We start from the raw sequence: 14,490 nt of genomic DNA on the forward strand, positions 1-14,490 counted from the left end.
GGAGGAAGGAAGAGACTGGACAGCACCTATCATCTACAATATAGGCTTAGCTTTAATCCAAAAGTGAGTAAACCTCCTCATACCAGACATTATGTTCATATCTGAATACATCAGTTGTGAAGGCAAACTGATGATGTTGTTATTCCATGAAGGATTAAAAGCTAGTCAGATTTTTAGCTACACGATTTATCTAATAGTGCTTGCACAGCTGTTTGGCTTGTTTTATTTTATATACTTGAATCAACTAAATTTGATTTGGTGATCAGACAGGAAGTCACATTAACATGATTTGTTTACCTTGCTGCTGTTGTTTTAAACAGAAATCAAGTTCTATCACACTGAGAACAGAAAAGATTGAAGACTTCTTTCCTAGATGTTTACATTTTTGACTGGAGCTGCCTTTGCAAAAAAAATAAATGCAATTCTGTGTCTTGCTGCAGAGCAATTTTTTCCTCAAAACATTACTTCTTGAAGAAAAACTAAAATATAGTACAGAGAGAACAGGTCTGAAGTAGTATGCCTACCCAACAGTCATTCAAGAACAGAGCCAGAAGCTCATCTCCCTTCCAATTTTTACATTAAGGTAGAACCATGGGTGCCAGACTGGATGTTGGATGTCAAGGCTTGAATGCCACATGAGGTCTGGACCCCTTTCCATCCTTCTGTTCATGTGTATCACCAAGAGTTATCAGAAGCAGCTGTTAAATTCTAGAAATAAGAGTTATAGGGACACCTTGGGAAGATGTACCAATAATTATCATCTCTTCTTACCACCCCTCCGTTTAACCTTCCACAGATCTGTCTTTCTAATCAGGTATTTATACCATGCTCCATTACTCATTGTATTTGAACTCATAAGCCAGAATGAGTCAGAACAACCTGAACTGAATGACTGGATAAAAACTAAAATCTTCAGCCACAAGTAGACTTTAGGATACCAAACCAACTTCACTGAGTTTAAAAGAAAAAAAATCAAGATCCATTTAGTATTGTGTTCAATGAAAGAACTTGTTTTAAAAACCATCATGGTGCATCTGGCCTTTCTCTTGTTTTGGGCCTTCACAATTTTTTCTTAACCTAAAGGTTAATTACAACACTTAAGTCCCCAAATGGGTGATACAGTTTCCAAAGCCTACTCCTCAACTTAGCATGAATGTTTTCAATGGCACCTAGAAATTATTTTAATGTGTGAAAGAGCTGTTGCAGCATAATTATCTGTCAAAGCGCATAGACATCTGTCCCAAAAGCAAAGATGTAAAGTAGTTATTTTCTGTTAAATTAATGCGGGGCACAGCACAGAAAGACTGAAGAGGTCAAATGTGCCTCTACTTACTTGTTTCCTCTTGCTATGGAGTTTTGGTCTCACATATGTGAGAGTCTTGTATCAGATCCACTAGATGGTGCAATCCATCTTCTCCATTAAATGCATTTGAAGTTTATACACATAAGTAGTTAATTTTTAAAGAGGAAAAAGTCAAACTTAATGCTAATCAAGGAAAGGTTTATTACTGGAAGGACAAGGCACCAAACAGAATGTCAGGGCCCAGGAAAGATCTAGGCTTGACACTCATATACGTTAGCAGCCAACACCTCCATTTTCAAGAGAAATACAATTTCACCCAATTTCAGAGTATATAAAGGAGGTTCAACAAAATTTTCATCACATGAAAAAAAAGTAATAAGAACAGCATGCTTTAAATGATTTAAGTAACATCAACAGGGAAATAATCAACCCAATAGGGGGTTAGCAGATTTACAGACCAATAAGAATGGCATTCAGCAGCATGGTAGTATTCAAAACAACCTCAAATTTGTCTTAAGTACTTCATAGGTGAAAACAGTACCCACACTAAGACTAGAATCCCACGGCTACATTCTGCTATCTCCCTTGTTATCCATAACCTCGACCTGAAGCTGGTTAGCTTTTCACTTCTGATTCTAATTCCCGGTCTTTGTAAGGGATTAAGTCAAGACACACAAAGAGAAAAAAATTACTGCCAGGTAAGGAGGTGAACTATCTCAATGACAGACTACAGTCTTGATCTGGATGGCAGCCAAATTTTATTTCAGCCCTTGCCAAGTTCCCAAATGTTTGAGATCTGCTGAATCATTGAAGAAGATTCTATACTGCTTTATTACTTTCTTAGTGAGTGATTATTTACCATGAAGAATTGTGTGCATTGCCAAGACAAGTCCTATACTAGAAAGCGGGGTACAGTGTTTAACTAGCCTCTCAGAAAATGGAACAGGTGCAGTGCTTTCTGCTTGGCAGGCTTAGTAAAAATTAGTAGACCTTCAAAAAGTAATTTATTAGTCCTCTTCTGGCAGTTTTTGTGGATTTTTACTCTCAGCAATTCCTACTTTTTCTCCTCAAACAAGGTATTCTTTTTACAGGGCAATGAGGACTATTAATTGACATATTCTGCAACAGTTGGAAAAATAGTTAGCTGCAGCCTAACAAAAAAATAATAAGTTAAGTAATTCACCAACATCAATGACATATTTTGCAAAGGATAACCCCTAAAATGCAAAGAAAAATAGATATTTTTTTTTCTTCAAACCAACATAAATTGCATCCTAATACATTAGAAAATTGATACCAAACTCTGTTTCTTCTCCACTTTATGAAAATAGCTCTACCAACTGTGATAAGGAACTACAAAACAATACCAACTTTGCTAAAATTAGCATAATATTTCTTGACTGTACATTTTCCTTGTGGGCATTTTCCTTTTGGAAGGTGTTCATTTGGGAAAAAAAAAAACCCTCATGGAATCATGTCTGCCATGATGAGATGTTGTCTAAAAAGTCACTGCTTTTTTGATGATATATCAGCCTAGTGCAACAAAAGTATTTTGGTTCTTCATTTCACTTAAGAATTTTAAACATTTTCAGAAATACCAATATGTTGCTTAATAATCTGTATAATGTAAACAGAAAGTATGGAATAAAAAGATGGGAAGTTAGCCTAGAAACTTACTCAGTTATATGGAAGTCACTACTGACAGTGCATTTAATAGTATCTTTACACAGAGATCATCCATAATGCTTCTGCCCGTTATTATTTCGTGTCATGCTTGCATACACCACTGACCTTATGGAGCGCAGGAGCCATTACTGGCACCAAAAATCCATTGTAAATGTAATTCACAAGCTGGTTACGTATCAAGGGATGTGCCACCTAAGAGGGTGGAAGAGAGAAAGACGCAGAACAGTTCCAATGAGATTTAAAATAAGACAGGGCACAGACTACTATTATCCACTACCAAAACACTTTCCCATTTAACAAGACATGTTCATTTGTCCTTCTCAACAGCATTTGCTATGATTCAGGTTCTTAAAGATATTTCCTTCCTCAAAGAAATACACAAACTATGTTTAATTACAGTAAGCCTGCCAAATTTAGAGAACAGGGCTTTTCAATCTCCCTGCACGCTGACAAAGATGAATGGATGGACAGAAAAGTGTGTATACCCATGCATCAAAGGAAGATTTGAGATTCTAAATTTAGCTCCTGCAACCTCGTCAGGGTCACCTGAAGGTGGATTTGCCATTGTTAACTTGTCCTCTTACAAGAAGAAAAAGCAGAACAGCTGCTTTCCTATGGTTCAAGAGTAGGTAAACCAAAGCGTGCTCTAGCTATGGGGTGAGAACATATTGTTCACATGTCCTTCTCCCAATCACTGTAAAACAAACTGAAATGAAAACAAAACCTACATTATTCAATCAATAGGCTGGTTAGGAGCTTTAAAAAATTAACTGCTATTAGAAGCCAAAAATTTACTTTTATAATGAAGCATTTGTTTTGTTTTCACAAAGAAAACATATTATCAATTCATGCATTTAAAAGAAATTTGATAAAAGCAGGAAAAAATTCCATGAGAACCATTCTAAGTTAACATATTCTGTTTGAAGTTCGCATAGAGCCTGGAATATCACAGCCTACATGTGGCCACAAATACATTCTCCCACTTGCAATTCTTCCCAGACTTCCTTTAATTTGTAACACTTACTTTGGACAGGAGAAGAAAAAGGGTTGCCCTTCCTATGTTGTCATCCAGGGAAAAAGTAGTAAATGGCAAGAGGTCTTGGCTACACTGTCCCTTTTTAATCTCTGGTCAAAGTTTTTGGGTCAACACAGAACAAGCCACACCACAAAGACCATTCCATGCACAGAGCAAAAATTCCTGCAGTAATTGAGCTTTCAATTCAGCTGGAGAAAGACTATGAAGACACAATCAAGCAGCAGTCAGAAACTGCTCTTTCTGCTTATCAGTTGAAGATCCTTAACCATTTTGAGTTTATTTGAAAAGTGGTTTTAAAATAATATGTTCTTTAATTTGTCTGCAGTAACCTTTATATCAATTTTTTTTAAAAAGGTATCACATATGACCTCCTGCAAATGTAGATCTGTAGAAAAATTCTGCTTAGACATCAGAATCAATGTCTCCTTGTCACGTTTAAACAAGCATGTTAAAAATCTTATATATTGCACTTAAAGAATGACAGCTATTATTATTTTCGCTTGTTCAATGCTGTAATAGTCAATCAGCTGCTTTACTGTATTTTGCACATGTCTCACTAAAACATATCTTTTATTTAACAGTAAATGTGACTAAATTTTCAATCCTATTCAGCACATTTTTTCAAGTAACATGTAAATCTACAGTTTCTGTAAAATTTATATCATGTTTTAGTAAAATACCGGATAAGGGTTCTATAGGGTTTTCTAGCCTTAAAAACAATATAAAAAGACAAAAAAATCTCATTTTATGTTTAGATCAGAGAAAAAAAAATAGTAAGGGATCAAAGCCAGAAAAAAAAAATGTTATCAAGAAATAATCATTAAGAACAGAGAGTGGATTCAAAACAGGCCAATCTAAAATGAATTTATATGTCTAGGAATATAGCTAAATTCTGCTTCGAAAGCTTGCTTTATGCAGTACTCACCAACAGGCAAAACAGACTGTTTTCTTTTGTACGCTATTATGAAAGCTTAGACAAACACAGAATGGTTTTCAGCACTTAAATGTATAAAGACTACTTTTTCCCACATGTAAAGGCATTCAATTTACTTTTAGTATCGACAGTGGTATTAAAATGCAATAAACTTTTTTTTTTAAAACCAGAAAATCCTCCCAATTACATAATGAAATATCATGCCACCACACAGATTTACTGCTTTCATTTGAAACATTTGTCACCTGAAAACCAAGAACATATTAATTCATCCCTATAACCAGGACAAACAGCACAATGCATCCATTTTATAAGCCACTTATTTTAGTGTAACTTAAAAAGTCCATGCCATTAATAAAAGTAAATAAACTCTATAATTTACAAACTTTTGCAGAATATATAAAACACTACTACTTCAGAAGGACAGGCCAACTCTGCTCCATTACCTGTATCACAGCATTGCAAAATTCAAGGGAATTCATGAATTGTACAAGGGCTGGTGACAAGAGCCAGTCATCTTTCAGGAGACAATGCCACTCTTCTCCTTTTTCTTCCAGCTTTGTAGGCAAAGATGAATAGAGGCCACTTAGTCCTGTTGCTAGCACCTGTATTTCAAAAACAGAAGAGAAATAACTTACTTTCCAACTGTCCACCTACTTGAATGGCAATGCCACAAATGGTTTCTCTTATTAGTTTTAGTAACATAAAAGAGTGTTGAGACTAATTTCATTTCCTTTTGAAAGAGTCCTGTCACAGAAAGACATGAATATTTTAAAGAGCATTCTATATAATATCCTTCTTTCGAGAGTTGGTATTTAGGAGAAAGTGATAGAGAAATTCAGGTTGTCTTTTTGTTTTTTAATCCAAAGTTATAATTTATTTTTAAATACTTCTTTTTAAATGCTTCTAAAATCATTTTACACTTTCCTTTAGTCCCTTCCAAAAGAAGCCATCACTACCATATATCTACAGTTTGTCTTTTGTTGGTGATTTGAATCTTACTGCTCACACATTCCTATATGAAGTCATTTCACTTGGAAATATGAAACATTAGAAATGGAAGGAGAAAGTGCCCCCATCAACAAAAATGAAGTTGAGCTTCATATAAACCACAGGTATCTGTTAACTTTCATGCCTAGGCACTTGGACTCAGCTGAATCCACTTAAAAAAAAATTCTAACTGTTCATAATTTCTCATTTTCCTTCCTTATTTATTTGGAAGGGGGAGGGGAAGAAATAAAAAAGCCTGAAATAAGTTACTGTGTAAACATTGTCTCCAGTGACATTAAGGCTTACAGGTGATTTATGTAGAATATATCACTGAAGCATAAGATTGTATTTTTAGTTACAATTTTAAAAGCATATTTCCAAAAAGGTTTTTTAAATTTAACTGCATATATCTAGAGTATTGGTAGTTTCAGACCAAGTTTTTAATTATTAAAGTTATTTGAAGCTGGAAGCTTTCTAAATGTTATTTACAACTCTTATCCTTCTGACATGATTTTATACAAGTTCAGGATAATTTTTAAGATGATCCTCATTTTAATGGAAACATTAAGACTCAGCCTGACGGAAATATTTTTAGTTTTCATTCAACAGACTCTTGTAAGAATTTTTCCTCTTTCTACAAAGGGCTACTTGGCACCTACAGGGCTAGACAGTCAAAGCTCAGATGAAACACAACTGTTTGACCTGCACATTGTCAACTCTTTGTTTTCTAACACATAAAAGACCAAGGGTTCAAGGAAGGGCATTCAGGTTTTCATCATATGCAAGCATAACCAATTATAATTGCTAAACCATCCAGTCAGACAAAGGCTGTCTTTCTGAATGTTTTCCATTCCTAAATCACATAATTTTGAAGATGGATTTATTCTGGCATACATAATTAAGCCAAATATTAAGGGAGAGGGGGGGAATACTGTGGAAAATTCACTGCTTTAGCACACTGTGCTACTTTTTTTTATACACATATATACATAGATATATAAAGAAAGATGCTGGAGATATGTTAAAAGCTTTATTTGGACAATCATCTTCTTCTATAACCAGAATCTTTTTTGCTTTCTCTGTCTCTCACGGTAGGAGAGCTAAAAGCAAAAAGTTGGGAAGATCTTACTAGGCCTATAGAACTACCTATATGTAACCCCCACACACACACACTTACACTCACAAACCCAGGCTTCAGACAGTTCTAGGAAGCAAAGAATTCTGAAGAGAGAACTTGACTTTCTTTTGTGTTGCACACTTGATTTTCCATCGTCTGCTTAAAATTTAATTGCTATTCATAAACACATACTTACACTCTCAGTAAGCAATCTGATTTTCAGAGCTGTGGACTATCCACATTTCTCCTTCATATGGAAGTTTAGTCCTTAAGCACAAGGAACCAACCTTGAACAAAATGTACTACTCTCCACTAAAAGGGGCAGTGAACTCACTATTAGTCAATGTCTTGAAGTGAAGAATTCTTTAGTTTGTCTGACTTACTGAAGTAAGAAGTGACAGATATAGCTGCTAAAATCTGTAAAGTTTAAAAAGCTCTTGGTTTTGCTATGAAGTACAACACAAATGGCTCTATGAAATTATGTTTCTAAAGCACTGAGACAGAGTAGCCACTGGAAGCAATTTCATCTCTTTACATAAAAAACATTTGAAAATTTTCATAGAAGTATATGGTATAAACAGGATTACCATTTGAAATTACCAACAGAACTCTTCACATATAAAACAATGTACATATATAGACCACATTATGGAGTTTTAATCAGTAAAATGATAAACATGAATTTAAAAAAATCTGAAAGGGAAGGAAATGAATGAGTGCACACCCTGGAAGGGCAAGATTGGTTTTATTTTTTGTTTTACCCAGAGCAGTGTCCTTTTAAACTTCTCCCAACATTTGTCATGTCAACCCTACATGCTCATCTACTTTTACAAGCATTTCCAGCAGGTTTTCTTTTTTTCTCACCATCGAGTCGTGAGTCTTTCTGCAAACCAGTCTCAATTCATTTATTTTCTCTTAACTCACAGAAGACACTGACTATGTGATTTGTAATCCCAGACACATTATATGATTAAAATTTGTTAATATATAATCAATTGCTATCTGGCCAATTCCTTCCCTTTAATAATTCCCTTTCCTCCCACATCCATAGTCTATCTCTGTGTAGCCTCAACTTTTCAAGGACATTGCAGAGCCATACCTCCTCCTGCTTTAATACATGCTTTCCTAAGCTGCGAGGTATTTACAGATACAAAGTTTTACGGAGAGACTTTGAGATGCTATCCTGCTCAAAATCCTTCAGAAACATTCTTTTCTTACTATAATGCTGAACAGATAATATCTTCAATCAGATTCAGAAAACTTTCAGGTCAAAACATGATAAAAATGATATGGCAGAAAAATCTCTATAAAATCAGAAAGCCTTGTCTACATATTCTGTTTTGAAAACATTTGTTAGTGATGTATCTTACTGCACCCTGTCCCCTTCCTTTATAGTTTATTCACCTACAGTTTTGAATACTATGGACAATCTTGTTTTAAAAAGCTGCTAACTAAAGTGAGCTCAAAAAATACTATCAAGAAAGCCTTCAGGATCACTTCAGCACATATCTAACACTGGTTCAGGTATATGAGGCAGCAGAGATTTATGGCCAGACCCCGCCCCAGGGCACATCTATACTATGCAATAAGGCATGGTAAAGAAAACCCTATATGCTACCAACCAACTCAGCCCCAGAACCAGAGATAGCATCAACACAGTTCCATCCAAATGCCATTCCTATCAGCACAGGACTGCACTAGCTGTTTTGCAGAGTAGCTGAGGCCACATCTGCACTGATTTGACTGATATACAGCAATACCACTGACACCTACAGAATATTCCACCAGAACAAAACCTGTTCCTTCAGCTCATTACACTCAAATTCAAGAAAGATGATGTGCTAGTGAGCTAATTCTATGGCATTGCATTAAAGTTTTATTATAGACTTAGGCCACTCATTACTGTTCAGAAAAATCTGATTTTAGCACATTTTGACAAGAAGCCTTCCTAATTAGAATGATTGTCAATCATGGCTCCCTGCTGTTCGAAGGTTAATATAGCTGGCTTTTATCTTCAGTGTAAAAAGGCTGGGGGTTTTGTGGTTTTTTTGGTTTGGGGTTTTTGTTTTGTTTTGTTTTAAATTAATTGGAAGATGTAATTATGGAAGTTATAGCATGGATCCAATAATGGTATCTGTCCCAGGGACAGTCTGAGAATCAAGTTCATATTCTTTAGCAGCTTCTATTACACAAGGTCAACTGGAGTCTCTCAGGACAAGAAATTTGATGCAATATTTACCACTGACAAAGGAAACCTTTTATAAGTTTTGGTTTGGAACTTGTAGGCCTCCTCCAACCTGCATACCTGGCTCTGCCTTACTGCTCAAAGGACATAACAACCTCAGAGTAAATGGAAACCTACAGCTGGAATTGCTGTCATGCACTAATGCTTAAGGCAAGGATTCTAGTGTCTCTGCTCTAAAGCTCTCTGCCCTATGTAAGGCTCCCCTCCATTTTTTCTGGCATTTATTAAACTAAAACGCAAGGCATGTAGAAGATAAAAGAATCAGTCCAAAAACTGGCACACAAGAGCAACCTTTCTACAGAATGATACTTGGTTTTGAACCCATCCATTGCAGATCTCAAACCAATTTTTCAATAAGGCATGAAGAAGCAGGTGTTGTCATGTGCATTCTGCTTTAGCTTTAAAACTGCAGTAGGGCAGCTTTCTTTGTTAAATTAGATTACTTGTTTAACAGCAAAGGTTTTCTATTCATGTAGTGAGATTGATTTGCCAGATGTAACAATGCAACGCTACTACCAAATTTTTAACAGAGTACAACATAGCAAGATTGTGGTTTGCCTGAGACAGCCATGGAAACATCTAATTCTGTGACAAAGTCTCCCTTTTACCTTGCAAAAATATTACACTGCTATAACACTCACGCTGTTTTCACACTTAGTTTTTGAACTGTTGAACTGATATTACAGTGTGGCAAGCACAGCCCACTTAAGCTTGCACTGCCATGAGAAACAACAGCCTTAGAACACCTTGTTCCCATTTCTCACTCCCTTCACCCCCAGAATCTCATAAGGGCCTCACAGTGAGACGGAACAGGTTTCCCTCCCACCAAGTCCACTATAACTTCCATCAGTTTCCCAATTCAATTCACTGCGTGACTGCAAAGACACTTGTGTTGGCCCAAAAGCACAAGACATTGGTATGGAAACAAGAAGCAAGACTACGTTTGGCAGTGGGGCTTTCTTGAACAGCATTACAATTTGTGAAACAGCTGTCAACAGAAACAAATGCATTACAACACATCTTTATCACAAATGACAGAAAAGGATGAGAAGAATATAGGGAACACAGTTTAGTATTGAAGATCAAGCAAAACAAGAACAACTTACTGGGCAAAAATAGGTGTTTTCTGCTATGTGGTTCGCAACAACGTTGTTTTCTGCAGACAGAGACATTATGAAAAGCAGCGCATCACGGGCCTGTTGGCCTACTGTTCCTTCTCGATGGATGAAGGGAATCAGCAGAGAAAATATGAGGAAATTGGCAGCTCCTTGGTCCTCGCTGGTGTGGAAAAACAGTTCTAAAATGGAGGGATCTTTGGCTATTATAGAGCAGAGCTGGTTCAAGAGGATGACCAGCTCTGTTTCCACTGTTGGAGTGGCTGTTCCTGAGCAGGAACTCAGCAACATCATCAAAGGCTTCAAGATGGGCTTGTGATGCAGCAAAGGCTGATGGGACTGGGTTACTAGCATTTCATACATTTTGAGTTGCTCAATTTTTGTCTCATCAGTGAACTCTCGCCGTAGGCTCCAAAGAAAAAGCTTCTCCATGATGTTTTCTGAGACCACAAACTCCAGAATAGGCCCCATTGAGGCATCCTTTGCTTGCTCCTCAATTAATAAGAAAAGCATGTGCTCCACATAATTCTGAACAGTGCTGGCCTCATCAGGTGAAATCGCCCCGTACTTTGCCTGAGTGTTTTTCAAAGGATCATGCTTCTCTAAGATTTTCAGAACCTAAAGAGAAACAGTTATTTGAATGCTTTTTTTAAAAAATATGAACTTAACCCATAAGGAAAAAAAGCATCAAAATTCTTAACACAAAAAGTGCAAACTCTTTTTATGCTTTTAGTTTTTGTCTGTCAAACTTCCTAATAAATTGAAAAGTTTCACATTTGGCATGTGTGAGGCCAAAACGTAATGCTTTTGTTCACTTTATTTTTTTATAAGCACCTGAATTTGCCACTTGTCCAATTGCTGAAACTTGGGGTTCTCTGAAGTATGGTTGTTTAACCTAGTATGAAGTTTAAACTAGGTTCCCTTAGCCTTTGGAAATTGAGTTTCAATGATGTTTGAAGTAAGTTTCTTTGTCAGAGGACTGAAATCAAAGGGCCTGCTCTTCAGCCAGCGTAACTGTGCTCAGGAGTATCAATATGATGAGGTGCAGAAGCCCACAGAGCTGGTCTTTCCTTGCCACATCTTATATGATGCCAAATGGCCACTGATACCCACACGCTCCTGCAACATTCAATATAGATTTAGGATTGAGTAACAATTCTCATCCCAGCATTTATACCCCTGGATTAAATTCTGTTCTGCATGCAATCAATGAAGCTTGTTGTCTGTGAAACAACCACTGTCTCTAGCCTTTTTGTGGAGGATAATTGCCACAAAAACGCAAAGGAACAGCAGCTCCCCTAACATGACAGCATCGCTAGAGTTAAGCGAGAAAAGGTGATTCTTGAACAATGGCTCTTCTGACTCTGGAAACATCTCAGAAACACCACTATTCATCTGGCTTGCTTCTCAGGATAGCAAAAAAACAACAAAAGCAGCAGCACAGAAATCAATTTTACATAAACCATTAGTTATTCATATTACTGCAGCAAATAAGACCTTATATTACGGTGCTCGGAGAAAAGCATCTTTGCCTGAAAGCAACTATAATCCTGATGACATGCAAACAATTTTTAGAACATGCTGAAGTGCATAATCTACATCTATCCATAATAAAGAACACTGCATACAGCTTTGCACCATGTGTCTAATATACTTTACATAAGATAGGCAAGCCTTACCCAGCAAAGGAAAGGAAACACAGAGGTTTGCAACAGGGTACAATTCACAGTGAATCACTAGGAAAGCCAGTAAGAAGATTGAGGCCTTCAGTAAGATATTACCGTGTCCTACCACTTCCCATTTAGATGCAAATCTGGAGTTCAAAGTGTGATTAGTAAAGCCTAACCACACCTTGAAAGGTCAGTTACCTTTTCGTTTTAAAAATATTTCAGTGTTATCTACCACATTCTGCATGACACACGTTTCTTCCTGAGCCATTCAGGATTATCCCAAAAGAGAGAATGAAGCAAATTCCTATTAATGCAGCCTACTTCAAATCAATAAAACTAATTAACATTACCTGTGCCCAGTGTGTTCTAAACACTATCATGCATGTTTCTGGGTCAACACCCTGCAGGCTCGGAGCCTGCCGATTTTTGCTGATACTGGTTCCAGAGGACATTATAAATTTTCTGAAGGTCAAGCCAACTAGGCCATGCTGGATTTCTTTTTAAAATCCTGTAGTTAGCTACAGCTGTTCAAGCATCATGATGAGATTGATATGTTTTGAGCTTTGGTATCCACAGAAATCTGTTTAAAAAAAAAACCAAAACACATACACACATCAAATTATAGTGTATAACAAAAAGAACATACTTAAAGAGAATCCTAAAAACTTTTTTCTTTTAATTCAGTTTGAGGATACAACTTTTTAAAGCATGTTATATGGGACCATCTTCTCAAATTTTTCCTCATTATAATAGTTTCTAATGCTCAAACTTTTGAGATCAGTGACTGAATTAAGGTTCTATTGAAATAAATAAGCATAACAGAAGCTCATGCAGTAAACATTTTATGCATGTCACTACATTTATAGTTTTTCATTATGACATTTTTGCCATCTGACCATGTCTGTCTTCAGAGTTGCTTAGTAACTAATGTTGTATAGACTACACAGGTAAAAAAAGTACAGGTTATTTCTCTATTTTTTAAAAACAGTATTTCCACGTGTCGTGGTTTAACCCCAGCCAGCAATTAAGCACCACGCAGCTGCGCACTCACTTCCCCCCCACCCAGTGGGATGGGGGAGAAAATCAGGAAAAGAAGTAAAACTCGTGGTTTGAGATAAGAATGGTTTAATAGAACAGAAAAGAAGAAACTAATAATGATAACACTAATAAAATGAGAGCAGTAATAATAAAAGGATTGGAATATACAAATGATGCACAGTGCAATTGCTCACCACTCGCCGACTGATGCCCAGTTAATCCCCGAGCAGTGATCCCCCCCAGCCTCCCCTCAGTTTATATACTGGGCATGATGTCACATGGTATGGAAGACCCCGTTGGCCACTTCGGGTCAGGTGCCCTGGCTGTGTCCCATCCCAACTTCTTGTGTCCCTCCAGCTTTCTTGCTGGCTGGGCATGAGAAGCTGAAAAAATCCTTGACTTTAGACTAAACATTACTTAGCAACAACTGAAAACATTAGTGTGTTATCAACATTCTTCTGATACTAAACTCAAAACATAGCACTGTACCAGCTACTAGGAAGGCAATTAACTCTATCCCAGCTGAAACCAGGACACCATGAATAGATATAATTACAAATACTTAAAGTTTTCTGTCAGAAAGCATATCATAAACAGTTGAAGACATTTGCAGAACACCATATGCAAGAAGAAGGATGCATCTGTATCAATACCAAAGTAACGAAAACCAAACAACATAAAAGATAAAACCTTCATGCATCCAAAGCCAAACAAATTGAGATGTCATATTAAAGGACTATGAGAATAACACCAAACATTGAAGCATTCTTTTCATGCATTATTTAATATCTTAGATATCTGAGTATCAAAGTAGTTGTACACCTGCAGGGGGAAGTTAAAATGAAACAGACAGGTATCTTCCAGATATCTGAGAGGCTTAAGAAGACATATTATTCCCTCAAGCACCAATTTCTAAGTCACACAGTCGTGTGTGAGTCACCCCCTTTTTTTTTTTCCCACCATAAGCTTTACATTTTTATTCTCCTTTTTGCAAACCAACTAGGCTTTTAATTTAATTCAGTTTTGGGCCATAGGGGAAAAAAAAAAAAAAGGAGAAAAGAAAAACCAACCAAACAAACAAACAAAAAAAACCAAACCAAAAAACCAAACAAAACCCCCACACCAAACAAAAAAAGCACCACACAAAAAAACCAAAAACCAAAACCGAACAGCAAAAAAACCCACCCCCAAAATCCCACCCAAGCCAAACCTCCACAACACCAAAGTACAAAGAGTTTAGAAAGACAACAAAAGCACTACAAGTTCCTACAGCTCATGTAAATCATAGCAGATTTTTATTTTCAATAGAGGCTGCATTTTGAAGTGCTCTCCTTTTCTCCAGTCTTCATTAGGATC

The 14,490-nt window shown here is 36.6% G+C and overlaps 1 protein-coding gene across 7 annotated transcripts in view; it reads right to left on the bottom strand.

Moving 5' to 3' along the window:
* FHIP1A (FHF complex subunit HOOK interacting protein 1A) overlaps positions 1 to 14,490 on the bottom strand; it is a 93,223-nt gene that overhangs the window by 26,314 nt on the left and 52,419 nt on the right. For all 7 annotated transcript variants that reach the window (XM_030008716.1, XM_030008736.1, XM_030008679.1 and 4 more), the window contains 4 exons: positions 12,447 to 12,676; positions 10,418 to 11,044; positions 5,406 to 5,564; positions 3,095 to 3,181 (listed from right to left, as the gene is read on the bottom strand). In XM_030008716.1, coding sequence (XP_029864576.1) covers positions 3,095 to 3,181; positions 5,406 to 5,564; positions 10,418 to 11,044; positions 12,447 to 12,548 — 975 coding nt within the window. In that variant the 5' untranslated portion in view covers positions 12,549 to 12,676. The remainder of the gene's footprint in view (positions 1 to 3,094; positions 3,182 to 5,405; positions 5,565 to 10,417; positions 11,045 to 12,446; positions 12,677 to 14,490) is intronic.

Source organism: Aquila chrysaetos, chromosome 1 (assembly GCF_900496995.4).
Source record: "Aquila chrysaetos chrysaetos chromosome 1, bAquChr1.4, whole genome shotgun sequence".
Taxonomy (NCBI): domain Eukaryota; kingdom Metazoa; phylum Chordata; class Aves; order Accipitriformes; family Accipitridae; genus Aquila; species Aquila chrysaetos.